Below are 27,958 nucleotides of genomic sequence, written 5' to 3'. Positions count from 1 at the left end.
GTACATAATTAATTTATTAATTTACTATTTACAATTAATTAAAATTTTATGTCCTTACACACATTTTTTTTCAACAAAATCAACATGAGCTTGTAATAGATCAATACATTATTATTATTTTCTAAAAAAACATTCTAAATACATGAAATACTAAATATAAAAGAACAATACAAAAACAATAGTAACAAAAAAAAAAAAAATCAAAGTTTATCAATACACTAATCTAAAATATGTTGATGCTTAACAATCACTATTATTTTACCTCATAAATTATGGAACGATGATCTCGCAAGCCTTAGATTCAAGATATAGTGTCGACACATGTATTCTCTACAACTTAATGAATATGTCGCCAACATGATTTTGAGATGTTTTTGAGATTGAGTAATATTTGAGAGCAATGTTTTGAGAGATTAAAGTGTTGTGAAAAAATAGTGAAAGAAAGTATGTTTTTATAGCATTAGGAGATAAAACGTTACAAAACTTTTGTAGTTTTGTAACTCTATTATAAATTGTAATTAATGAAAATCATTTAATTTAATGGTGTAGAAAACCTTTTGTATTCTAACATTTTGCATTCTAACCTTGTTTAGAGCATGTACATTTATTATTATTGATAATTAATAATCAATAACTAATTTAATATTTATAATAAATTATTAATGACATAATTTGTAAATTAATAAATTAAGGAAGGGACAAAAGCGTCCAAAAATGTTTTTCCGAGATCCTCCCATTTTAATATAGTATAGATAATATAGTATAGATATAGATATAGATATTATGGGCCCATATTTAATTTTGAATTGATTCTCATTCCAAACGTTAGTAAACAAAGCTATTTATAACACACCTCTTTTGATTCTTATTTTTTATTTTAATATATATACTATTAAAAATTTTTTTTAGGACAAATTGCAATTTATTTCCATTTAGTCTTTTGAAAATTTCAAAAGTGACACTTTTTTTTAAGTACAATATATGGGGTGGGGGATCGAACTCACAACCTCTTAATAGAGATATATACCGCTGAACTGTGTTTGTTTTAGCTTCAAAAGTGACACTTTAGTCGTTGTGGTTTAGAAAAATAGTTTAGATAAATTAACCTAATAGAACTTGCTGACATGTACAATTTTAAATGATTGGACAAAATTTTGCAACTTTATATTAAAATTTTATTTGGGGGCTCTTTTTCTCCCTCTTTTCCCTAAACCTAAGGGTTTGAAGTGTCATTTCTTAAATTGTAAAGACCAACTAGAAACTAAATCCAAATCTAGAGGCCAAAAGTATATTTTGTCCTACTTTTTATTTCTCATTCATAATATATAGGAAAATTGCGGTGGGTAGAAAAAATATTTTATATATTTCAAAATATGTCACCTGTTGTTTAAATTTTCAAATATAGCAAAATTTTCACTTATATCAATAATATATCAAACACTCATAGTATATTAGATGTATATCACATATATATTGCCCAAGCACTCACATCAGTGGTATATCAAATGTATATTATATAAATACTACACGTTTATCAGACACTCATATTAGTACAATATTAGATGTATATTACATATATATATATATATATTAGTAGTCATATATATACATATATATTATTATAGATGCATATCATTTGGATAAAGTTATCATTTTAATATTGAACCTTCATTTTTTTTAAGTACTATATTTGAAAAAACTAAATGTAGTGACCACTTTGCTAATTTTACTAAATGTTTGTGATATATTTGCAACTGTCCTAATAATAAATAAATATAGTATCGAGCAAGCATAACTACCATCTTTTAAGTTAGAGAGTGAAAAAATCCAAAAACAGATGAAGATGAGTAAGCTAAGTGAGATTATAATCAATAATGGTGGGTTGGGTAAAGGCAGAAGAGGACATGGGAAATGATGTCAAATGAAGAAATGAATTTCCAGATGAAATTATGATGGAAATTTATTGAATTTAGAAGGCAGGTCCAACTACTGACTTCTGTTCAACACAATTTTGCATTTACTTCTTTTTGTCAGTGTTGGCCAATGCAACGCCCACTCCATTCTTGTAAATTTGGTACACCAGATTTAAGGAATCAACCATGTATTTGACTTTGCAAAGGATATCAAATGATCTGATTGTTGATTCTGAGACTGATATGAAAGATGAAAACTTCAACTTGAAGGGTCAATGAATGTGCAAAAAAGACGTCGTCTAATTTACAAATTACGGATTCATAATCGGAGCTTGAAATTCATATCGACAACAAACAACTTTATGAGCTTTAGTTGAAACTCATCATCAAAGACAAGGTTGGAATATAGAGAGGCTTTGGATTAGTCAAAAACCAACCAGATATTATATTTGAGTTTTGATTGGCATTCTGCAGAACCTGAAACAAGCATAAAAGAGATCAATGTCAATAATTCCAAAGTTACCATTTGCAATCTTTCGGAGAATGGAAGGACCTTCAACTTATTCCATTTAAAACGTTTAGTTTCGAGATTGAACTTTCAACCCCGTGTGGTTCCTATACTAGCCAACTCTAGACAATATAGGCTGGTTACCCTAAGAAGTTCACATGACGGGATTGCGTTGGTGAAGGTAAGAACAATAAATTGCGGGGGGTTCTTAGCAACGCATGTTGTAGGGTTTTGCAATTGTTTAGTTGTTCGTGAGATTAGTTGAGGTGTGTAAGCTAACCTGACACAAAAATAATAATATAATAATAGAGAAAAAAAGGAAATCTGATTGATCTTGTACAGCTAGGACTTGTAGAGTAAACAAAATTCAAGATTGAGACCCAAAGAATAAGAAACTACTTTTCTATCAAGTTATTCAACTTTATCAAGCAACTTCATTCAAAATTCTGAATTATTGTACTGGTAAGGACTCTTATTGTTGGAGCATGATCCACCAGTCTATGTCAATTTGATATTGACTGACAAATTAATGTTCACCACCATTATCAAGATCCTTAAACACCACAAGTTTCGAACTCAACTCACTAATAATTCAAGATTCCAATAACTGCATTAAATTGTATCAAGAAGTGAAGAATTCAATACCTCAGAGCATAATGTGCATTATAAGCTGAGGAAGAAATTCGTGTTCTTCCTCTCATGTCTTCCAAACCCGAATCGTCCCATCTACCGATGCAGTTATCATACATTTATCTTTCGGGTGGTAACTCACACTTGTCACCTGTGAAAAGGACATGAGCTCTCTGTAAATATTTGTATTTTGGAGCCATCACCATCATTTCATTGAATACGAGAATATATAGATACATGCAATTTTCATAATATTCTTGTTTCTTCGACAAAAGTAATACCCTAATTATGCTGCATTATACTCAATGTTCAATTAATTTTCTATGCTAATTAATTCATACTAAACATTTTATAACAAATTTTCATATTTAATCAATAAGTAAATTATAAACTCATTTAGTTTAAATTTAAATTTACATAATTTCATTTTATATATAAATTTGGTTTACAAATATAAGTTACTTGCATATAGTCAGTTAAAAGAAATATGAAATTGAAAACAAGGAATAAAGAGAATCAATGGGAGAAAATATGTAAGGAAGAAAAAATGAACAACAAAAATGTTATAAGATGATAAACTTTGAATGTCCCCGTATAGCCGTCCTATATTCTTGCACTAGCATACTTTTGGGTTTCTTAGTCATTCTATGGGATTTGTGGAATGAGAGAAACAACAAGATCTTTTGAAGGGTGGAGAAATCTTGAGAGGAGGTGTGGGCCCTTGCTCGTTTTAACATTTTCCTTTGGGCATCGGTGTCCAAAGTTTTTTGCAATTGCTCCTTAAGTTTGATCTTACTAGATTGGAGCCCGTTCCTTTAGTTTTGCTCCTTTTGTTGGGCTGTTTTTATATATGTCCTTTTGTATTCTTTCATTTTTCTCTATGAAAGCTCGACTTTTCATTTAAAAAAAATATATGGAAAAAAAAACAGACTTTCAGGTGCATGGGCATCTAAGATTAATGAACAAGCGGATGTTTCAATGCTCAATTGACTCAAAAGAATTTACGAAATTTAAATCATCCCCCATACAAGGGAACAACATTCATTCTGCCATGCAACTTTTCATCCCATTATTCAAACTTTAGAGAGAGACATCCATCGGTCAACCACTCTGTTAGGTACCCGAATACAAGAACCTAACAAGAACACTATATTGCAATACCAAAGAGTAATTACAAGAACCGATAGCCTTTCGAGAGGGCTATCTCTCTCCCAAAGAACTCTCTCAAGTTCTTTACCAAAATACTATTCTCCAAGATACCTCATCTCTCTCCCTAATACTTCTATTCATACCCAATTCACCCTTAACTAATAACCATAACACCCTTAACTACAATATTAATACTATTCCCAAACTACCTCTATTAGGGCTCTCGCACACTCCTCATTTTTAACTAATAACTGAGCTTATTCGGGATATTTTAACAATGCTTTATCCAGTTGGTAAGAGTTAATAAAGAAGTTCTTTTTGCTGCTAACAATGAAGAGAATTGTTTTGAAAACACCTCCAAGTGATCATAATACCCTCTTCCAACAAATTATTCCAAAATCCGAGGCAATATTCCTCTCACGAATTAGACTTGTGTCAACTGGATTTAAAAAGCCAAGCCTTATAGGTATGCTTATCTCAAGTTTTTTAACCATTGAAAGGAATAACAATGTTCTCCTTTCCATTGTTGAGAAAATAGTTACTTTTGCAAAGTTGTCTATTTTATTTGGTAGAACCCGAACACTAGTTGTATATTTCCAACCTACTCAAGAAAGACCCATTGAAAAGCATTACCCCATGGAACTGGTTGCTCCCGAACACTAGTTGTATATTGAAATATAAAAGATAGAATAACTACAATAACTACCAAGTAATTCGAGGTACTTGAACCCGAACACTAGGTATACTCTTACTCAAGCCTAAACCATACTACCAATTGTCTACCTTCATTCTTACCCCCTCCTGTATTTATAATCAAACCCAAACCCGATCTCAAGCCTAAACCATACTACCAATTGTCTACCTTCATTCTTACCCCCTCATTGTATTTATAACCAAACCCAAACCCGATTACTAATATACCCTTGATACCATAACAATAACCCTAATCTATCCTATGGATAACAATCCTATCAATATCACCAATCTGAAGAACTTTAAGTTGGAGGGTGTTAGCCCAAGGTCTTCTAAAGTGTCAGCGAACCCAAGAAACTACTTGAGACTCCACTAATAACTTATACTGATTGGCAAAGTTTCTTTCTGATTAAGCATCTTCTTATCTTTTCCAACTTTTTGAAAATCAATTGCACGGGAAGTTTCTTTTAGGACAGAGTTGAAGGAAGCTACCGGAACTCAGATCAAATCAAATGACGCATAGTGTTGAAGGAAGGAACACCCCTTGATAAAGGGAAAAAAAAGTCAAAAAAGGAAGGGACACCGCTCCCAGTTAACCTTAGACATCATCAACATTACTAAGGTGTAGAAGAACAAATCGAATGCCTGGTGGGAGAGATGCTGTTACTGGAGTCACTTAGCTAAGCAGGAGCTCATTTTCTAGCCCCATTCTACTCGTCCAAAAAACAAAGGTTTAGAATAACAATTATGCAATGAATATGCATCTTTTTGAACCTATGCACTTTATCAATAAACACCAAGAATACCTAAGAGAGAGAGAAAAACTCACTACAATAATGTATTAACCTGAATCACATAAGGCTGAGAAGTTGAAGGAATACAAACTTACAACAGAGGAATGGGCTCGGAAACTGGAGACAACAGATGCATCTACTAAATCCCAAAAATAAATGTATCCATCTTCAGATCCGCCAGTTACATGTGCATCATTATTGGTAAGGCAGCAATCCAGCTTGTAAGACTGTAGTGAAAATACAAGAGATGTAATGACTTATAAAGTATGAAAGTCAAGATTTAGAAAAGAATTGAAGGCGTCTAATATATATATATATATATATTTTTAAATCTACTAGAGCACAACAAGAATAAAAAAGTACATTAAAATCATGATGAAGACATACCCATTGTCGTTAGAAAATTGATTGTTAAACAGATGAAATTAAATGAGTATGGCATTGCCAAGATTCAAATCATGCTAACCTTACAAGTATGGCCTTTATATTCCTGTAATAGCTCGCCAGAATACCTTAAAACACGAAAAAACCAGTTTGAGAATTTTGAGAACTAAATAAAACACTGTGATGAAGAACCATTTACATCATTATTACAAAAGTTGGACGTACCTGTCCAATAGACGGAGAGTGGAATCTAAGCAACTAGCTAATATGCAATTAGCATCATTGGACATGGAGATACAGTTTACAGGCTGCCCCAAGTTATCTGATATTTCTCTATTTGTAAAACAAAAGAAGAGTCATCATTAGTGAAGGCATGTGGCTTCTCACTTTTGCATTGTTTAATAACTAATATTCAAAATCATTTTTCTTGGATGAGAAATAATGTATTAAACCAGAATCATATATGAAAGAAAGTGGGAACAGAAGATATCCTCCCCCGCTGCACACAGCCAAATTATTGAACAAGAATCCTTTGAGGGAATCAGAAAGAACAAAACCATCTTATTAATAAAATCATCTAAAATATTATCATGGCTGAAATTATGGTCTGTAAGAAGTGGAAAAAACTCAATTGATCTTCATTGGAAAATTCTCGAAATATTGTCATAGCAATTGAAATTCAATTAGAATATTCATGTTCGTGGTGTTTTTTCCTTCCCAAACTACATGACCCCTTACCTGCCGATTCGTATGTCAAATGTTCGAACTGTGCCATCAACACTTCCTCCAATAATTTCACTTTTTGTTAAGCAAACAGACATTACACTGTCTGAAAATGTATCAATGATCTGAAGAATAAGTAGATCAGATAAACAATCAGCTAGACTGACAGCTAATGGACCTTTTTGATGAGTGAAGTAAGAAGTAGAACGTCAAACCTGAATTGGCTCAGTGCTGTGGGATCTGCAATCCCAAGCACGCAATGATTGATCATAGCCTGCTGAGACTACTACAGAAGAATACTCATTAAATTTCACAGCATTCACCTAAAATAGAGGAATGTAGATAATTACAAGATATTACAACAATAAATGAAATGAAATTAGATGAATCCTTTCAAAGGCATTTTGCTTACAGTAAAAGGAAATAAAAATTGTGGACGGAGATTTTTTTTTTTCTTTTTGTAATTGGAGTATGAGGAATTAAATCACTAATTCTTTATCTAGATGCTTTGACAGAATGTTGACATTAATTATAACTGAGCTAAATAGAGTAAACAAAGTAAAAAAAAAAAAAAATACAAGTTGCATGACATAACAACTACCCAACATCGTGACACCAAATTTGCTGAAAAGTTATATCATTAGGGGAAGCAGTGAACCTCGCCATCATGACCACGGAACTTTCGAATTACACGACCTGTAGCTACATCCCAATAGAAGACTTGCCGATCACCACCGCAAGAACATAACTTGGAGTTGTCTCTAAAGCAAATAGGGGAGCACATATAACAGTGATCAGCCACAGTGCAACATAGCCCTAAAATTTAAATCTATGAGAACTCTCTAAGCTCAAAATGGCTTAATTATACAAAGAGCAAGAAGATAGAGAAAATACAGGGTGACATGGACATCACGGACTTCACGGCCATGTGATTTGTAGGTCTTAATGTGGATACCACGGTGAGGATTCCAAAGGCGAATAGTGCGGTCCTTGCCACAGCTGAGGCAATAATTGCCATCTGCATTGAACCTCGCGGCTAGAACTGCACCTTCATGCCCCTTGAGGACGTTAGCCTCCTTAGTTGGTAATTCCGATACACTCATTTCTTTTTATTTGGCTTTAGAGTCTGTTTCTTTCAATGGGAATCATAATTGGTCGTCATGGATGTGCTGAAATTTTCAACTACCTACAACGAAGAGACAAGAAATGCTGAAACTTGACCTTCTTTTATTTTGGTTGAATGATGATATCATGCCTTTTTTTTTCCACTGAACAGACAAATCTGACAGAGACTGAAAGTGACCTGAAGATGCTGAATTCTACAACAAGTTACTAGAAAACTTCGACTAGCAATCAAATCAAATAAGAAATTGCATATGTAGCTTTACATCAATACATATGACCTTCAATTTGAAATTAAGACATGAAGATAAGCAGCCGAAGAAAGCAACCTTGAAAATTAAGAAAAGTCAACTAAAGTAACAAATGACACAGGAAAATCTACATAAGTGAACGAAGAAAGCTAATGAAAGAAGTTCTAGATTGATCGATGTCACATTCCAACTTACATGTAGTAATTACTAAATTTGTGATCGTAGTTTAAAATGAAATAATGGGAAGTTCATGATTGCTATATTTGTTGGCAGCTATTGTCCATATTATCATCAAAAATGGAAATTAAATCTGTCATGCTTGCTTCAAGTTCCTTATAGCAGCTTTCTGACCTATTGTACTATGTATGCTTCCCTTTCCTACTCTTCAAAGCGCCCTCAGAATTAAGCACCTTTCCAATGCCTAATGCTTCCAATTGCTCGGAAATTCTAAGCTATATGGCAGGTTTATATGATGAGCAAAAACTAGGTTGTAGTATGTCCGGTCGTTAACTCCTCGGACCTCCGCCGCCATTTCTAGGCCTCTAATCGGAATACTTTCTTTTCTATAGGCATTGCATACCCAGATGGGGCGAAAAGAACAGAACCATATAAGCATTGTAAAACATCGCATCCAATGGACAATGTAACCAGCATTGTCAACTAGAAATTAAAAATCTTTCTCGTTTATAAACCAATTAACACTTTTGCTGTTTCTTCTATACAGAACGGGGAAAAAGAAACAGAGAGCAGAGCAGTAAGATGTAATTCATAAGCCTTAGTGACAAAACCAAGTAATTATGAGCCCTAGAAATTGTCTGGAGAATCAAGTGGAAGAAGTTGAAGAAGAAAGAAAAACCCGTAAGTACCCACAAAAATTTGAACTAGCAGGGAGGGGGAGCTGGGAATTGAACCTGAGAACGACGGAAATTGGCGGGTGTCTTGTTCCTCTTCAATGGCCGGCGAGGACTACGCCGTGGTCGCTGCCACTGCCAAATTTGCGCCGCTGCAGGTTCAATTTCAAGTTTTTTGTTTTTGTTTTTTTATTATTAATTTCTTTTTTAAACCCTTGGTTCGTGAGTTAATTTTTTATCCTCAAATTTTGAATATATTTTTTTTAATCGGACAAATTCTTGAACAAAAATGTAACGGTTCGTCACTTACTAACTGGACTTTTTTTTAATATGGTAAAAAATAAACTAATTATTTAAATTTATTTATTTTAAAACTAAATTTTGAAATATTAAAGAAAGTAACAATAAAATATTTCAATTCAGAAGGTTCAAAACTACAATTAAAACAGTTCAAGCGATCATAGCTCAACGATAATTGGTATAATTTTTCTCCGAATATGATGCAAAATAAACAATTATTTAACATGCATTTTTAGATATAATAATTTAAGAACTTAGTCTTAAACTAGAAAAAAAAGAGAGTTAAATTTAGCTAAAATTTAGTTTTTAATCTTTATGTATTTTGACTATTTTAAATAATCAAATTTATTTTCATTTTTATTATCAATCACTAATAAAATATACTAATCACAAATGTATAGTAAAAAGTTAAAATATTGTTTTTATCTTTAGTAGCATATGGCCTATTAGCTCAGTTGGTTAGAGCGTCGTGCTAATAACGCGAAGGTCGCAGGTTCGAAACCTGCATGGGCCAAATTTAGTATTTTCTTCTTTTTGCGCAGTCTCCTTCATTCCGGCCCATATGTTATATACGGAAATAAAATTTTGCTAAACATAATAATTACTTTAAAATTTAAATTCACCAAAATCGTCTTAGAGATTTTTTTTAGATAAAATGTCTTAGGTAGAGATTGATAGTAAAATAATAATAATAATAATAATAATAATAAAATTATATTTCAAAGACAAAAAAGAAAAGAAAATGGAGAGAAATCAGATCCAGAAACATTTCTAATTTCCTGTAATTAATAATTTTAATGTACTTTTTAAATCACAATTTTAACATAATATTACATATACAGTAATTTTCTTGAATGACAACCATAACTAAATAATAGATGGTTTATATTGTAGATAGAATTTGTGCTAAAATTTTGTAAATTAAAAAAACGGATTAAAATTAATAAAAATTGAAAGTAACCCAAAAGTTAAAAATAGTATTTAAATATCTTTTAATGTAAATTAGAAAATAGAAAAAAAAAATTACGAGAAATAGGCAATAAACCAGTTTAACTAGATATAGGCAATTAAGGCTTACAACATAATCAATATTGATCGATTGTTCCCAATTTTCCACATTTGTAATTCAAAATTATGAACATGACTAAAGAGAGAATCTTCACAACCACCATTATACCCAATAATTTTCAATTGAAGTGTAAATTGAACCATTGTAAATAGTAATAGATGTAGGTTTTGTAAACTATATATTTAGATCAAATTTGATGAATGCAAAGGAAAAGAGAGATTTAATTTTAGCAATTAGGGAAGATAAAGATTTTTAGGTATCTTTATTTTTATTTTTATTATTATTTTTTTTAGTACAACATCTGGAGTGGGGATCAAATTTACAACTTCTTATATTTCAATTACTGTGGAGCTATATTCGCTTTGACTATCTTTTTAGATATCTTTTAAATACGAATATCTCAATCATCCCCAATAATTCAAGCCAATTAAATATGATGGGCCATTCCTGTTTTTAATCATGATGGCTAAATGTGAAGCTTGACAAAGTCTCAAGATTTTTTCTTCTTTGGCCCTAAGAGCCAATATAAAGCCAATCACAATTTCTTCCCCCCTTTCAGTGTGCTTTGTGTTAAACTGTTAATGCCACCCAAAAGTCAACATTTTTGTTTTCTAATTAGGGCTAAGTGTCTTCTCTTGGTTACACCATGTGGGGTTCAATTCTGTGTTCTTATTTTGGATGCCACTTTGTGTTGTATTTTGCATTTTTATATCGTGTAAATATTAAATTTGTAAAATTTACAACAATAACTCTATTGGTTAAGATTCAGACCACAAGTGGATGATGAAGAATAGGTTGTACTATTTCCTCAAAGTTTGTCAAAGATTCGTAGCTAGGAGTTTATGATCATTTAATAGTTTGACATTTTGATTTTGTTTTAGGTGAGATGAACATGGCAAATTAGGTACTCTATTAATATTACGATTCTTCTATTCATTTATGGCTTTGTAGTTCGTCCATCCATCAAAATTTCTCGAATGCTATTTATAACTTCAACCATCGCAATTTAGATTGTTAAAAATCTTGATGAATTTGAAAGTCTAAAGTAAAAATAATATCATTTTTAGTGGAGCTACTAATATATTCATCTTTTCTTTGGCATGAATAGTTAAAAGAGATGACGTCTAGGGGTATTTTTTAGTTGTAATTGAACCTTCAATAATCTTAAAGAAAGTAAGAAGATCCACTAAACTATGTTTGCATTGATTTGACTGTCGCATTAGTTAATCGACAAATAATAGATCACTATCCTATGAGGGTCGAATCTTAGAACTTCGCCTTCTAAAATCATCAAAGATTCACAAAAAAGAAAAAAAGAGATTCTTATTTATCACCACAAGAAAGGGGGACTACATGTCGCCTGCTTTTCCTTTCATTTACACAACTTTCTTTGATTGGAAATATGATTAAAAGTTGCCCATCAACAACCTATTTTGTATATTTTTTTCAAATAAAAAACCCCTCGAATTTCTATTTCTATTAGTTTATATACAAAAAATAATACATAGGACGATTTTGACACTATAGTACCTTCTATTTATAATAATTTAGCAAAATAATTATACTTTAAACAGTATTTCAAGACTAATTAACCACTTTCTATTTATAAAGCCCATCGTTATTTAAGCCAAATGACGTTAAAAAATTGTATGATTTGAACGTTTACAATAAAGTGATAAATTCCATCATACCGTACGATATTTAGATTGAGTTAGTTTAGATTATTCGATTCCATTTTAAGGAAAGTGACAAAATACTTTATTTTTTAATAATTAATGAATGGATGATATAATTAAAGTGAATTTAGGGGAGAAGAAGAATGAAAAAAAAAAGAAAATTTAAATAAGGAAGAAGTTTGGAAATTGAAATTTATGGGAATAACTAAATAAAAATACTTAATTGCTGTATTCAAAATACTACTGATCACCATTAAAAATTTGACAATTCTAAGAAAAAATATATTTTTTTTTAGATGTGACCAACAAACACTTAAATATTTTTCTTAACGAAAAAGACAAGTAAAAAATTTATAATTATTGACGAAAAATATTTAGATGCTGACCTGTAAGTACACATATTTACTGATCATCGTTAAAGTTTTTATATTTTTTTGGAAAATAAAGAAGTGTGAAATCTCTAGTAGTAGTAGTAGTGGGACGGGTGCGGATTATCTTGAAGGGGGAGAATAAATGGGCCTAGATTTAGAAGAAGGGATTTGGGCCATTAATGAATGGGGGATTATTGGTATTTAATGGAGGCAGTGGGAGTTGCGTCACGCGCCAATGAATGCGATTGGCGAAAGAATTCATACATTCAATTTCAGACCTCTGGGGAGAAGCAAGAGAAAAAAATAATCCTATCTGTAGGATATAGGAACAAATTTCAACCCAACACGCTTCAATATTCTCTCTCTCTGCTTTCTCCGATCATTCTCCGGCCGCCGTGGTTTTCGTTTTTCACGGCGGAGCTCCCAACATTTCAATCATACTCTCGTCCTCATCACTCTTTTAACTTTAAACCCACAAAAGGAAAACCAAAATTCTCCACCCCTTTTTTTTTTTTTTTTATAATTAATTTCGGACATTCCTTTTCTTGTTCCAGCTAAAACTCAAATTTCCCCACTCCCCCAGCACAGCAGGCCGCAATAATTTCTTTGGTAAATTTCAGGGCGGAATTCGGCGTCTCCTGTTCCTCGTTTTCTCAAGGAATATTCCCAGTTTTCTCTTTTTCTTGTTTTGTTTTTGGTAAATTTATTGTTTGGGGTTACTTTTCTTCTCTGTCTTCCGTTTTCGTTTGACGGGTCGTCTTCCTTTTGAAGGCGTTTGGATTCCGGAAAACGATCGGTTATACTCTTGTTGAGGATCGAATCAGATCTATTCTGCGTCATTTGGGTTTTCTTTCAATTTCCTTTTTCCGAATGGATTATGACGATTTTGCTTTCCCACCACTGGGTTTTCTCTGCAATTTCTAGCTTTTCTTTTTGTCACACCCGAAGTGGATATCAAAATTTCTTCGATTAGATCCGTTTCTGCCCACTTCTGAAGAACGATAAGAACAAGGTTATCCCAGATTGTTATTGGGAAGATATCTCTCTTGGTCGCCGATTTTTCTCTCTTTAATCGGACTCTTCCGAGATGGTTCGATTGGATTTAGATGATTTTCGGACGATATTGGATTCTGCCGGCGTCGATGTCTGGACCTTCATCGATACAGCAATGGAGGTCGCTTCATTGGATTACGGCAATCAATTGAAGAATCGGAGAGATGGAATCGTCGAGCGCCTCTACGCGTTGACTTCGCCTCCATCGCGATGTCGAAACTGCGATACGGATCGCCACCATAACGGGAAACCTAACGGATGTGAAATCAAACCGAGCAGCCCTGAGCCGAAGAGGGCTTCCCCTCCGACGCCGCAGTCCGCCGAAGGGGATGGCGACGGAGCTGACCCATATGCAGGATTGTTTGATGATGAGCAGAAGAGGGTTCTAGAAATTAAAGAGCAGCTTGAAATTCCTCACCAGGTCTTCTTGTTTTTTGACTCTGATTATCTAGAATTGTTTGATTGTTTTAGCGGAATTTCTCTTAAACTCATCAATTGGTGTTTGATTTTTCTTGTGCCAGCCTGAAGATGCTCTTGTTGAACTGCTTCAAAGCTTGGCAGATATGGACATAACATTCCAAGCTCTTAAGGTAAGAATTTAAAGTGTTGATGAAATTCTTCTGAATTCATCATGGGTTCTGTTGCTTCCTTCCACCTCTTCTTCTTCTTCTTCTTCTTTTTCTTAATTTTTCTTTTGTTTATGTATAGGAAACTGATATTGGAAGACATGTGAATCGGTTGAGGAAGCATTCATCTAATGATGTTCGGAGATTGGTGAAACATCTTGTCAGGTTCATAAAAATTTAGTAATTAATGATTGATGCTCGGTGAATTTCAGAGGTTGGTTGTTGTTGAGATTAATCAGCCCAATTATTGTTAATTTCCATTTGTGGTGTTGGTGTTTTTCCTCAGGAAATGGAAGGATATTGTGGATGAATGGGTGAGGTTGAATCAACCTGGGGAGCAGACATCCACACTAATAGGTAGAACATACTAATACCAGTCTTATCTTCATTATTCAATTCCTTCAGAAATAATTAGAAGGTTTAAGTCAATTCACTCTGTTGTTGAAAAATTTAGCTAAGGCCTAAGAATTGTTTCTAATGTTATTGACAGCTGATGGCGACTCACCCCAGCAAAAAGCTCCTCAAAATGGTTACCACCAGGTGAACTGAAAACATTGATCTTATGATTTCTAATGTTTGCTTTCTTTCTTAGAAAAGATCGAAAAGTTTCTTTCTATAATTTATCTGCGGTTGTGTTGTTTCTGATGGTTCCTTGTCTCGTAGGTTCCTGATTTTGCATACTCTCCCAATCCACACAGTGAGTGTAGAATTAGGATTCAAAACTTCTTGTTTTACTAATGTTAACATGGTTTCTCATTTTCTTCCTTTCTTTTCCTCTTGTTTAGATGGAAGTTCTGGGTCTGATAGAAATAACTCGGAACCAGAACCGAAGGGAAAACCTATTCCGAGAAGAGATGCCCCGCCCAAACAAGCTCAACCCACTCCAATGGCGTCATTAACTCCTCAAAATGTATGGTAACCAAATTAGAGTCTTTTAACTCTATGTTTGGTTGCCAAAAATGGAGGAAGAAAATTGAACTTTCGATTCTTATGCATCCGAAAACATAACAAACTAAACTCAAACTGCATCAATTGTGTTGAAATTTGACAAATTTGAGTGGTAGGTCTAAATTTTTCTCAGGTCCCAGATGATATCCATGGTCTTACTTACAGTCTGCCAAATTTGTCTTCAGCAAATATATCTTTTCTAGGAAGGTTTTTCTTATTATGTCAATTGAATTGATGGCCCATTTGCAGAGACAGAAAGAACAACAGAAGGAACCAAATTTTGATTCTCTAAAGCTTGCATCAGCTAGAAAAAGGCTTCAAGAGAATTATAAAGAAGCTGAAAATGGTTTGGCTACCGTTCTTTCCCCTTCATTTCGTTTCTGCCTCTTTATGAACAACAAAAAAAGCTAACTGCTATATGTCTCTTTGTTTTATTGAAGCCAAAAGGCAAAGAACAATTCAAGTCATGGACATCCACGAGATTCCAAAGCCAAAGAATACCTTCTTCTCAAAGAATAAAGGCGGCGGTGGCTCTCAAGGCAGGCACTGGTGATATTTGGTGACGCATCGAAGCAACATCTTCTAAATTAGGTCTCGGTCATCGTCGAAACTGGAATCGGTTTATCATCCTTTCAATTATTACAACATCTTTTGATCCTTAAATTTTTAACTTCTCTATCAAGTTAAAAGAGAACCAAAAACACTACTTTTTCACATAAGTTTCCTCTTAATAAGCAATGCTAATACTGATATCGTTGATCTGGAAGTCCCCTGAGTCTTAGAGTCTCACTGGCAGAGGTCTATTTGAGGGGTCTAATTAGATCAACTTCAACATAAAACTCAAATAGGAAGGCCATCTCCCTCTGTTTTTCCCTTTTTATCTTTTTTCTGATCATTTGAAGTTTGGAGAAGAGAATTTATTAGTTGGGGCCAGCACACGGGGATGTGAACCAGTGAATGTGGATGGGGTTTGGTTTTGGCTGCTTGTATTGCAATTGCAAGTTCTCTCCCTCTAGTTTTATTTTATTTCATATACTAATATTTCGGAACATGGGGCTTGGCCTAACATATAAAGAAGGAAAAGAAGCTTTTAAGTTTTACTTTTCAAGGGTGTTGTGGGCAGAGAAAGAGAAACTTGATATGTTCAAAGATCTTCAAGATCTCTGACAAAGGATTAATTTTTACAAAAAGCTTAAAGTTTCTTGTGATGTTCTTGATTATTTTATAATTGAAAAATTTGGGAGGAACTTGCTTAATTCTGGATCTGGTGTATTTCTATTAGGTACAAAGAAAATGATCAAAGAGAGAGTCTGTTTTCTTTTGGACTAGATGATGGTGAAACTGGGATGAACGAGAAGGATGAGGAATAATTCCTCTTCATTGTTAAGGAACGGGTATTTTAGTACCAAATGAAAATATGATAAAGTTGGAGAGTGGAAATGAAAGAAAAAGAAAGTGGGTGGGGTTTGGTTGTGGAGGGCCAAGCCGTTATTGTTGACCATTTATTTTATTGTTAATGGGTTGCTTTCAAAGAATTATTATAATAATAATAGTCCAAAAAGGTACCAACTTTGATAAATTAAAGTTATTAACATGAGAAATTGAGAATAACATCTCTCTTAATTTACAACATACCATTGAATTTTGAAGTTGGGTAAAGTTTTTGGGAAACCCAGTTCTTTTAACACATTTCTCACTTCATTACAAGCCTAAGCAAGCAAAGATTAATGGCCATGTTTGGCATTTAACAAATTATTTTTTGTTTGGCTTGGCTAGTACTTAGTCACAAGGAAATAGATAGAATATTTGGGTTATAATTTATGAAGATTTTGATCACAATAAAAATATGAGAAAAATGATTAGAAATGTACCTTGAGTCTGCATGAAAATAACATCTGAAATGATTAGGATGCTTTGTATAAAGTTTTGATTGAAGTGTACTTTGTTTTTTGTATGTTGAAGTCTGGAGAAAACATACAGAAAAATGTTGGATGCAACAAAAGTCAAAGTTGTGACAGAAAAATCAAAGATACGCAGTCAAAGTTAAAAGTACCATCAAAGTCACAAAAAAACAAGGTCATAACAATTTCAACAAAAAATAATGCAATTTTTACCTAAGTAACCTAACAAAAAAAAAAAAAAAAACACTCACTGAATTAATGAAAATGAAGCTATGCATCAAGTTTGATTAATACACAAACTGAATCATTAAACAATTCTATCAAAATTTAAAATTTCAACAAAATAAAGTCTTATTCCAATATTGTTTTTGTTTGAATCCTATCAATTTCATATCAAATATAAATTTTTTTAAATCGTTGGATACATATGAGAATATTTTTTTCAATAATTTTGTAAACAAAAATAAGAATTAAAATCGTAACACTTTTTAAGTGAGGTGAATATTGCTGACATTTATCGAAATTTAAGGTGCAAATTTACTAGAATTGAAAGTTTTAGAGTAAAAATTGGTCCAGCGAAAAAGTTCCTCTCCATTTCTTTTCTTTACTTGTCTCTTTTACACGTGGTGATCAAATTATTGGCATCGCTATCACCAACTCTTAAGCCATTTTTTTTTGAATGTTAATTATATGATGGAAGATTCCATCTTTGAAACATCTTCCAACAACTTACCAAATTTTAGCTTAATAAAAAAAAAAAACGAAAAAACGAAAAAAAAATTACCAAAATTTAGCCAATCTCCTTAATTTTCGTGACAAAATTTCTCTCTTTGTATTTGCTTTCTACTTTTCTTTATTTATGTTGTTCACATATGTATATTGTTTTGTCACCCTTCCATGCTTTCTATTGTAAGATTGAAATTAACTGGTACCTAATTTTCTCCCTTCTCAAGAGGAGATTCCATTAAGAAACTCGTTATAAAGATAGGCCACGTCATCCCTCGTTTTATCTACAGAATGGTTCTGCAAAAACGAAGTAGATGAACTTCACCCCGGATGAATTCTCTCTGGCCCTCTTTCAATGCCCTTTTGTTTTCCAAAAACAATGCTCCTACAAGCGATATCATCGTCCCCAGAGGATAGCGGGAAGATTGGTGGTGGTGTTCATTGGTGATTCATTGAAAAACGGTTCTTCAAAGGTAAAGAAAAACGTTCCCCTATATTTTTCTCTTTGTTTTTGTGGGTTTTTGTTTCTAAAAATTTAAGAACAAAGATCGTCGTTGCCGCTGCGGGATTTACATCGTTTCACATTGGGTATTAGAAAAAAAAATGAGATTTTGAAAATTGAATAGGCTATGAAACAATCTTATTTTTCAAAAACTACAAATCAACGACTAAGAACAAAAAACAAAATCGTTTTCAAACGATCCTAAAATTCATCCATAATTTATTGATGGTATCTAGTCCATCCTAAATATTAAAAAGTTTTAATAAAATAACCTTCAATTTTGTGTCTAATAGATCTATTAATTTTAAGAAATATAAAATAGTTTCGTAACGTATTAGATAAAAAATAAAAAATTTATAAATATATTAGACACGTTTAAAAATTCAAAGGCACTATTTGATATTAAATTACAATTTAAAAATTTATTGAACACTTCTCAAGTTTCAAAATTTATTATACAACTTTAAAAGTTAATTACTAAATTTATAAACTTTTAACCTTTAGGATTGTATTTAATAAGTTTTCAAATAGTTATTTCAACTGTCAAAAATAAAAGTTTATGTTAACACTTTTTCAAATATGGACCAAAATAATTCTTTTCTAATATTACAAAGATCAAAACTACGGTTACATAAGTATAAAGACTAAAATAAATAGAATTTGGAAATTACATAAATAAAAATAATATCTTTTTTTTTAATTATAACATGTCTACTAATTAAAATTTCTCTACGTTTTATTTTTAATGTTTCTCACTGTACCTTCAATGAAATAGCACCTCTTGAAAAAAGAAAAAAAAAAAAGATATGAATTGATCAAATCTTAATATTATGAAAGGGAAGTATTTCGATGATGAAGACAAGTGACTAGTGACTAATAAACAGCATCAATTATTGTCTACTTATTGCGACCATTAAGAAAAGAATTTTCATCCTTTTTACTCAAGTCATTTGCGAATATCGAGATGCTATTTTCCGACACTCACTCAAATTACTTTTACCATGTTTCCATTTCACATGATCTTTGTTAAAACTTGTTTTCTACTATTTGGGGGTAGTATTTAACCTTTCTCCCATTCTTGTTATGATATTGTCCGTTTCGAACATAAAAGATCTCATATTAATAGAGATAATTGTCATCTCTCGTATAACATAAATCATGTTCTTCCTAACCAATGTAGGACTTTATTTGCATTCAATTTACAAACCCAATAACTAATGAATGTTACTTCCAACCGCTCGAACTTTAGAAACATGGACATGAATCATGTGTTTAAGATAGAGTTAATGGCAATCAATTCCTTGATGGGATAGACGTGTTATATATGTGGCTCAATTGATTGGAACAAAACTATCCATTTCAATCTCTTCTATCTGAATCAAATAAACTTTTTGGGATTAATGGGAAGTTTGTTGGGAATGGGATGGATGGTGCGGTGGGTTTCAAAGTATATATCCTTTAATTTTAGAACTGATAATTGCAGCAAACAAACTTAAAGATTAAAACAAGACCAACCAAATTTATTATTTCTTTCGTATTAAATCATATATATATATATATATATATATATATATAAACACAACAACATAATTTATAGTGCAAAAAAGTGTCTCCTCAATGGGTTGCTGTTCTGATAATCAAAATTAGAATCCATCAGCGTTGTAGTTAAGCAATATACACAACAACATAATTTATAGTGCAAAAAAGTGTCTCCTCAATGGGTTGCTGTTCTGATCATCAAAATTAGAATCCATCAGCGTTGTAGTTAAGCAAAAGCAAAGATGGGTAAAGCTGCAAAATAATGGACTCACTTTCTTTTAGGTCTTGAGAGATATCTATTTATCGTAATAGATCATAATAAACTTAAATTTTTGAGTTGATTAGTGATTAAGATGACATTAAGAACATGAGATTATGCATGAGAAGAAGCATTTAGCGTCACTAAAATAAAATAAAATTGATTAGAACTTTTAATTATCAAACTTTATAAAACATGGACACGTCCGAGAAAACACTAATTGGTCTGCTGGTCCAAATTAAACATGGTTCTGGCAGCCACTGGAAAACATGACCAATTCATATCAGAAATTAAAAAAGTAATCAGGGTTTATGCTTTAATAAAAAGTTTAATGAAAATGTGTCTGTCCTTAACTAACAAGTAATCTTCAGACATTCATAAAACATGGGGAAGACACCAAAAAACATGGGGAAGTCCGAAGTCATATTCTAATTAAGTGGTGTATAGTAGCTAATTAAACCATACCAACTTTGCTTTAGTGGTGACAAAAAAATAAATTAAAGTTGTTTGGTGAAAGATGTTTTTGTTTTCAGACATTGATTTTCTGAATATATACATTATATATTAAATCACGTTATAGAGACATGGTGGTATTATTATATAATATGTGTTGGTTGGAGGATGAATGTTCCTATTCAGCTTTAAATATATAGTTTTTCCCCCTTAATTAGTGAATAATGACACATATTGATGTTATGACTTTGGACATATTTCCTGTGTGCTTACTTTAATTTGGTTTTGGGATATGAGGAATGCTAATGAACCAATAGGATGAATATGCAAGATAAGTTTAGGATGGTTTAGTGATGACGTAGGATTTTATTTGTAGTTTAATTATTTTAAATTAGGTTTTATATATATACTTATAATTTCTTTGTATTGATTTAACACCTTATTGAATAAATTAATGTGTGATGATAATATTTCAAGACGTATAATATTTTACAGGCTAGTTAAAATTATATATTACATTAATTATTGGTCGACACAAGATGTTTACGAAATTAAAGGATATAATGTCAATTTTAAGCCAGTCATCTAATAGGCAGTAAGCAGTTCCTAAACTTCCATGTTAGTATATAGACATAATGGAAAAAAATTACCATTTAACACTTATAATATATATCAATTTTTACTCTAAACTTTCAATTTAATCAAATGACATATTAAATTTTGATAAATATTGGTCAAAGCGAGCTTTGATCAGCATTAATTGACATATATCTCCAATCATGTCCAATCAAGAGGTTGTAAGTTCGATTCCCCACCAACATATTGTACTAAAAAAATGTTGATAAATATTGCAATCTTCACCTAATACTTTTTAAAATGTTGAAATTTACCCGATGATAAATTTCATTTGAAAATTTGTTAAAAAGTTACCCTCATATGTGTCTATAAAATATAATTTGATATGAAATTAATAGGAATCAAACAAAAACGACATTTGATTTACTATTTTTTTCGTTAATTTGTAAGTTTTGACAAGATTTTTTCCAAGTTGATTTCGTGTATTTAATCAAACTTAAATTGGAAAAAGCTTATTTCTTTTTCACTAAATTAGTGAGATTTTAGTTTTTTATATTGTTTTTTTTGTTCAAATTAATGAGTAAGTTAGTCACAACAAAAATGAATAGATGGTAAAAATGGAACAATTATCTAAGTTATAAAATTCAATTTGGATGAAAATTGAAAGTTCACGTGAAAATGGATAAAATTAAAATTCTTTTGATATAAAAAGTTAATAAAAAAAACTATAAATTGTAAAACTAATACTATGTATTTGTCATATTATTTTGTACTTTAAGAATAAAAATCAAAATGATTTGATCTAAATTGTACTAAAAAATGGTTTGCTCTAAAAGAAAAAAGGAAACAAAAAAGAAATTTTAAAATGAAAAAATATATGTTTATTCAAAAAGAAAAAAATCAGCGCACGCACCGGCAAAAGAAAAAGATCAGCAAATTATAAAAATAAAAAATAAGAATATACTTTTATTTAAAACGAAAAAGAATGAGAGTGGTTTGATTTGAGAATCGAAACTAGGATTTGAAGGACAAAAAATGGTTAAGAGGGACGTATAAACTACTAAATCAGACCTTATTTTCTTGTGAACTCCACAATATATCAAATTGAAAATAATCGTGGGCACACCCCAATATCTTTTGTTTTCTTTTTATTTCATACGAAGGTGAGGATTCAAACCTTTAATTTTGTAGTCTAGAATTTCATGTGCGTTGACTAGTTAAGTTATGCTGAGATTGAATAAATAAATTGATTTTTTAGATAAATTTTGTCCAATGTCTTTTCCTTTTAATAAATGTCTCTAGCTAGTCTCTTTAAGATTTTTCAAAACTTAATGTTTATTAATTATTATATTTAGATTTTTTTTTGTTAGAACCAAGTCACACTACGAATTAATTGAGATTTATTACTAGAATCAATATATGTTTGGTAACATTATTCCCTTTTGCTAAATCAACAAGCGTGATTGAATTAGGAGGGAAGTTGCCTTCAAACGTGTAAAATGAACTTATACAACCAATATATACTACAAAACTCATCGAATCTAATGAACTTATAATGTCATTTTTCACCAATGATTTTAAACTAAACGAAGATTATTAGAATGCGTATAGAGATAAACACTCACATCTTTATATAGTTATTCCAAAATGTATTAGATACCTCATGATGTAAGTGATGAGCCTATGAGATATCATGGTCACAATCTTAAAAGAATAAGGAATAGTAAAAGGGGAAAAGAAAGGCAAAACCTTGTCTTTGTAGGGGTCTTCACTTTCTCCTAGCCATGAGTCTAAGATAAGAAGACAAACAATTATGGGAGCTAGGCCATTGAACTATTTTGTGTGAGCTTTTCTTCTTCTTTTGAGCAAAATGTGTTTCTACTTCAATGGATACAATACCCCAATAATGAATTCCATTTGATCAGACAAAAGTTATGGCAATTTCAAACACAAAAGAAGCCAAGTGGAGAAGCAGAAGCCCTTTAATTAATAACATTCACTCTCTCACTGTTACCTCCTTTGAATCTAACTGAGCAACTAGGAAATAAAAAAATAAATAAAAGAAAGGAATAAGTTTTGGGACATCATGAGATCAAACCCATTAGTGAAAGAAAGCAACTCTAGACATTGAAGTGGCTTGTAAAGTCATGATGCAACCCACTTCATTCATTTAACTTTCTTCATTCTATTCAGTGCTTGAACACTGTGAACTATTTATTCTTTCATAAATTTCTTGGCCTTTCTTTTTGGGGTTTCTTTACCCTTATGGCATAATTTTGAACTAAAATGATAAATACACTGAGCTCATAAAACATTAGATGAAACACCCCTTTCAAAATAGAATCTATTCCAAACATATATGTCATAGTCATTGAAAATATACATATAATGAGACTCGCCAACCGTTCCATCTCCAATCTCTTTATTTTTAAGTCTAAAGTTATTAGAGTTGTAAAAGATCATAACCAAAGTAAATCAAAACAGTAACTAATTCTGGACTGATCCATGGGTCCAAATGGGTCAAGGAATGAGTTCAAACCATAACGACCACCTACTTAAGATTATTTAATATTTTATTAATTTCCTTGAAAACCAAATGAGTAGGTCACGTAGTTGTTCTGTAAGATTAATCTGACTAAAAAACGACTAGGATAAAATATTAGAAATTTGAGAAATTAATGGGAAATAAATATGAGAGGTAGAAGAATCGAACTATGATTTGGACATTAACAAAAGGAAAAAAATTAGGAAAGGCACAAAGGTGTAGGAATCATTTGAAAAAGAAAAACAACAAATCAGGTATATACCATGTATTGGGGAGAGCCCCCCCCTCCACTCTATTAATTGCATTTGCCCATCTACTTTGAATTTGGTTGAGTTTTAATTGATGCCTTTTTTTTCCTCTCTCTCTCCTTGCATTTGCCCAACTCTATCCAATCTAGTCTAAAGTAATCTACTTGACCTAAGTTAAGTTTAATAAATTGTTCCGTCTAAAAACGAGTTCCGATTATAAGAATTTACTAATTAAGGTAAACTACATAGTTTCGAAAAATAAAAGAAAATGATGTTTGTTTCATTGATTTATTATTATTATTATTATTATTTTCATATATAATTGGTAAAGATTTTTCAATTTTTTTTTTGTAAAACTAAAACTAAAAAAGAAAGTAGTAAAGTAAGGCTTAATTCTTTAAAGATGAAAGTTTATCAATATAATGAGATTGTGTAAAAGTAGGTACATAAAATCTCTACTCTTCAAATCTTGAGATTTCTTAAATTTAAATTTAAAGTATTTTATTATAACTTAAGAAGATTCAAATCCTTGAGAGACATTTTCCAAACAATTAAGCTTTAATAATTGACCCAACTAATACTTCTGATACTATCCATTTTAACTATATCTAATAATTCAATTAAATAAGTCACAACCATAAAATATTAACTTTAATAAACAAAGGATGTCGAATATTGAACTTTATTTAAAGGTTCTACATTAAAATATTAAGAATGTCATTGGTTTTTTGAAAAACAAATAAAATTAAATTAAATTCTAATTATAGTTTATTAGATTTAAAATGAAACTATATAGTATAATTAGATTAAAGGCAATAATATGAAGGTGATATTTAATTGAAGTTCAAAGGCAAAGGTGGAAAATTTCTGTTCATTGGGATATGAAGAATAAGGCACAACATTCCAAAAATATCTGTCTTTTTGTTGGCCAAAATTTATTTATTTTCTATATTTTTTGTTGGCCAAAATTGACTTGGAATTCCATTTTGAAAACATGTTTCCAATGGAATGTGGATTGGCTTTCCCATCAAAACTCTTTTTTACTTATAATAGTTGACCTTATCTCCAAAAATTAGAAGTAAAAGTTCAAAAGGGAAAACTTTTTACATATATCAAAGTTATATTAATATTTATAAACTAATTAAAAAACTCCCTAATAACTCAAAAATTTGACTTATGACAAATTATTGGCCAATTTGGATTTGAGTTATATTAATATTTATAAACTAATAAAAAACCCACTAATTACTCAAAATTTTGACTTATACAAATTATTGGCGAATTTGGATTTGAGTTTCTACAATTTTATTTGTGGGAGATTAACAGGTGGAAGATTCGAATTCATCATCTCTAGTTTATAAGTCTCTACCATTTATTTGTTAATAAGCTTAAAAATTATATTTGTGAAGAATATGGTGAAATGAATGATACATAAATGTAAATTTTATCATTGAAATGGACTCTCCTCCAATATTTTTAGATATAAATTACTAATATCGTGTGTACGTTGTCCATCTCAAATAATCTTTATTGTTGAAAAAACTGGTTATTCTTCAATGCTCTGCTCTTTGCCACACCTCTAATAGTTACATTGTATCTGCATCTAATTGTAATAATTTTTATTGGACATTATGCCATTAACTTTGATTTTTATTGATAAATTATGAAAGTAAATCTTGATAATCTTAATTATTTCTAAAATCTCGTATCCTTCTTTCCCAAACAAAACTCTGTAAAGGTTGGCAACCAACAAGATGGTACCAATCATACTCTATAATACAACAAGACAAAGTGACATGTAGGAAACCTCCTTTTTGATAAATAATATAAATAATAATAAGGCACAAAGTTTAATAATTCGTATCGTGTGAAAAAGAATATTACAAAAAAGCTACATACTATACATGATGAATGAGTCCCCCACCCCAAGAGTTGCATTTGCCCAACTTCCAACCTTGGGTTATGAAATTGTCACAGAGCAACCAGCTTTATATAAAATTTCACCAATAATTTAGGGTATAATGTCTTAATATTGATCGGGTCCCTAACAAAATTAATTATTAATAAGAGGAATATGGACCCCTTATCTATTCATTATATGAGATTCCTTAACTCGGATGTAGTAACTTTTTTAGAGTATAATATCGTAAATGAGAGGAGAGATACTCATACTTGAACTATGATTCCATTGACATAATAGATTATTGAACTAGTTACTAGTTGGAAGCAAGAGATGATCTTGAGCTAATGGTAGATAAACTAGAAATTAGAAGCTAAGGACCCATTTGGTAAAGTTTCGTTCTTGATTTTTCAAATTTAAGGAAAGAACAAAATCAAGTTTTCTTGTTTCTTTTGATCTCGTTTCTAGGTGTTTTTATTTTTTGTAAAACATAAATTATTAAAAATTTTGAATAAAAACTTTACTTTTTTATTTTAAAAAGTTTAGGGAACGAGAAAAGAAACAATTATCCCATGTAATTATGTTTTTATTTATTAAAGAAAGAAGAAGGGAGAAGAAACAAGAAATAGAAAATCAGAAACAAAAATATTAAGACCCTTAATTAAGTCATTATCAAAGTAAAGTCAAAAGTAACATTTCTATAGAGAAACACGTGTGATTGTAGTTACTATATGATATTGTCTTCTAGTAACTAAATAGACATTTCACATATTTAATCATTAGGTTCATTAACACAAAAGAGTGTAAGATTAAACAAATTCTTAAAACTCTATTCTATTCTATTCTATCACACACGCTATATGTAAGTTGCACATTATTTTTTTTTTTTCCTTTTGAGTATGTAGGTTGAACTTTGTTACTAGTGAATTAATTCGATAAAGTCCAAGATTACAAATTAACTGTCGTGCCTTTTTTATCTTTCTATTTATTAACTACCCTTAAATTAGTTAAGTAAAAGTTAACATAAAATTAGGATTAAAATCTAACTCATTTACTTTCATTTTTCTCGATTAGCCGTTGTTAATGATTCTACATTGAAAATAAAAAGGACCTTATAATGGTTTATAATAAACATAGGTTATTGATCATCTAATTATCAATTGGTTTTGAAATGAAACCTCATGAATATTAATATGGTATCAGAGTCCAAAACGTTCAAACGAGCAACCGATCCAAAATGGGATCCGACCAAGATCGATGAGTGAAAAGAGCCACGATCTTGAGAGGGCATGTTAATGATTCCACATTGAAAATAAAAGGGACCTTACAATGATTTCTCTTCTAATTACCAATTGATTTTTAATAGTGATAACTACGCTATTTACATTCACTTAAATGTTCTATTGAAGTTAGGTTTGGTTCAATAGCACAAAATTTTCAACGACTCACTCTCACTGTGTAGTTAAATGGCCTACCAAACCACTACTTAAACAATCCAACACTAACAACTAATTATCGTGTCCTAAAAAAAATGAAAACTAATTATCCCTTGTGTTAATTTATTATTGTTTGAAATTTGAAGTTATTGAAAATCAAATGGAGGTTTTACTACAAACATTAATTAGAGCATGACAAGGAAGAAGTCAGCTTTCTATTTTAAAAATGTAATTAGTTATGGCATTACTTGTAAGTTGCAACAAAATGGTTAATTCCCTTATTGAATCATATTATTACTATTTTTAGGGTTTGGTCTCCAAGATACGTGGTGATTTAGTATTGCACCTCTCATAACATTACAACAACGTCAACTTGAGCCTAGCTCATCTGAAATGATTACAATGACCAACTTGAGCATACCACGGGAAGGTGGCATGGTGAGTGGGTTTGTGATCGAGTGAGGATACTCTCTCCCCAATTCGAGCCTCGTAGGACGCACAGTGGAGACTTTTCCCATTCAGAGACGAGTCTTGCAATATCGATTACAATGATGGATGCCCCTCGATACCCCAGTTATAGGGATACAACTGGCAAAACCACACAATATCAATTCCAAGTCATTAAAAAGGAGGGATCAACTTGAACATAATAAAGGATTCATATCCAAAGTTTGTGAGAATAATTAATATATTTTAAAAATTGATAATAAACACTATAAAATTTGATAAAACAGGATTGTAAAGACTAAAAATTTAATTTATAAATATCTTTGGCACAGTGGGTAGTAGGGGAAACAGGTGGCTTTAAAGAT

The 27,958-nt window shown here is 31.2% G+C and overlaps 2 protein-coding genes and 1 non-coding gene across 4 annotated transcripts; 2 read left to right on the top strand and 1 right to left on the bottom strand.

The window, feature by feature from the left end:
* Positions 1–2,084: 2,084 nt before the first annotated feature.
* Positions 2,085–9,235, bottom strand: LOC111005960 (Transducin/WD40 repeat-like superfamily protein). The gene is made up of 10 exons (XM_022277680.2): positions 9,079–9,235; positions 7,689–7,980; positions 7,453–7,555; positions 7,010–7,117; positions 6,810–6,919; positions 6,297–6,404; positions 6,154–6,199; positions 5,783–5,914; positions 3,067–3,202; positions 2,085–2,390 (listed from the first exon to the last, which is right to left on the bottom strand). The coding sequence occupies exons 2-9, from the start codon at positions 7,895–7,897 to the stop codon at positions 3,119–3,121; spliced, it is 900 nt and encodes a 299-aa protein (XP_022133372.1). The 5' UTR covers positions 7,898–7,980; positions 9,079–9,235; the 3' UTR covers positions 2,085–2,390; positions 3,067–3,118.
* A 523-nt stretch (positions 9,236–9,758) lies between these two features.
* On the top strand, positions 9,759–9,832 carry TRNAI-AAU (transfer RNA isoleucine (anticodon AAU)). The gene has a single exon. It is a non-coding gene; the product is annotated as a tRNA-Ile (tRNA).
* A 2,872-nt stretch (positions 9,833–12,704) lies between these two features.
* Positions 12,705–16,691, top strand: LOC111005658 (Transcription elongation factor (TFIIS) family protein). Of its 2 annotated transcripts, XM_022277245.2 has the most exons (10): positions 12,705–13,908; positions 14,009–14,077; positions 14,196–14,278; positions 14,400–14,470; positions 14,604–14,653; positions 14,777–14,810; positions 14,899–15,023; positions 15,311–15,407; positions 15,502–15,652; positions 16,344–16,691. In XM_022277245.2, the coding sequence occupies exons 1-9, from the start codon at positions 13,522–13,524 to the stop codon at positions 15,612–15,614; spliced, it is 1,029 nt and encodes a 342-aa protein (XP_022132937.1). In that variant the 5' UTR covers positions 12,705–13,521; the 3' UTR covers positions 15,615–15,652; positions 16,344–16,691. The 2 variants fall into 2 exon arrangements, with proteins under 2 accessions (XP_022132937.1, XP_022132936.1); XM_022277244.2 differs by lacking the exon at positions 16,344–16,691 and having other exon boundaries at positions 12,709–13,908; positions 15,502–15,827.
* Positions 16,692–27,958: the final 11,267 nt, after the last annotated feature.

The sequence above is a fragment of the Momordica charantia genome, assembly GCF_013281855.1.
Source record: "Momordica charantia cultivar OHB3-1 chromosome 1 unlocalized genomic scaffold, Mcharantia_2.0 BLBB01000001.1, whole genome shotgun sequence".
Classification (NCBI taxonomy): domain Eukaryota; kingdom Viridiplantae; phylum Streptophyta; class Magnoliopsida; order Cucurbitales; family Cucurbitaceae; genus Momordica; species Momordica charantia.
The sequence above is the reverse complement of the archived record's forward strand: the minus strand, read 5'-3'. Positions and strand labels throughout refer to the sequence as shown.

Coding starts and splice junctions, on each gene's coding strand:
- LOC111005960 (XM_022277680.2), bottom strand. CDS start 7,897: ATGAGTGTATCGGAATTACCAACTAAGGAGGCTAACGTCCTCAAGGGG. Junction 6,405..6,809: donor TTTGACATACGAATCGGCAG/GTAAGGGGTCAT, acceptor TTTTACAAATAG/AGAAATATCAGATAACTTGG. Junction 5,915..6,153: donor ATAAAGGCCATACTTGTAAG/GTTAGCATGATT, acceptor TTTTCACTACAG/TCTTACAAGCTGGATTGCTG.
- LOC111005658 (XM_022277245.2), top strand. CDS start 13,522: ATGGTTCGATTGGATTTAGATGATTTTCGGACGATATTGGATTCTGCC. Junction 14,471..14,603: donor GCAGACATCCACACTAATAG/GTAGAACATACT, acceptor TGTTATTGACAG/CTGATGGCGACTCACCCCAG. Junction 14,811..14,898: donor ATACTCTCCCAATCCACACA/GTGAGTGTAGAA, acceptor CCTCTTGTTTAG/ATGGAAGTTCTGGGTCTGAT.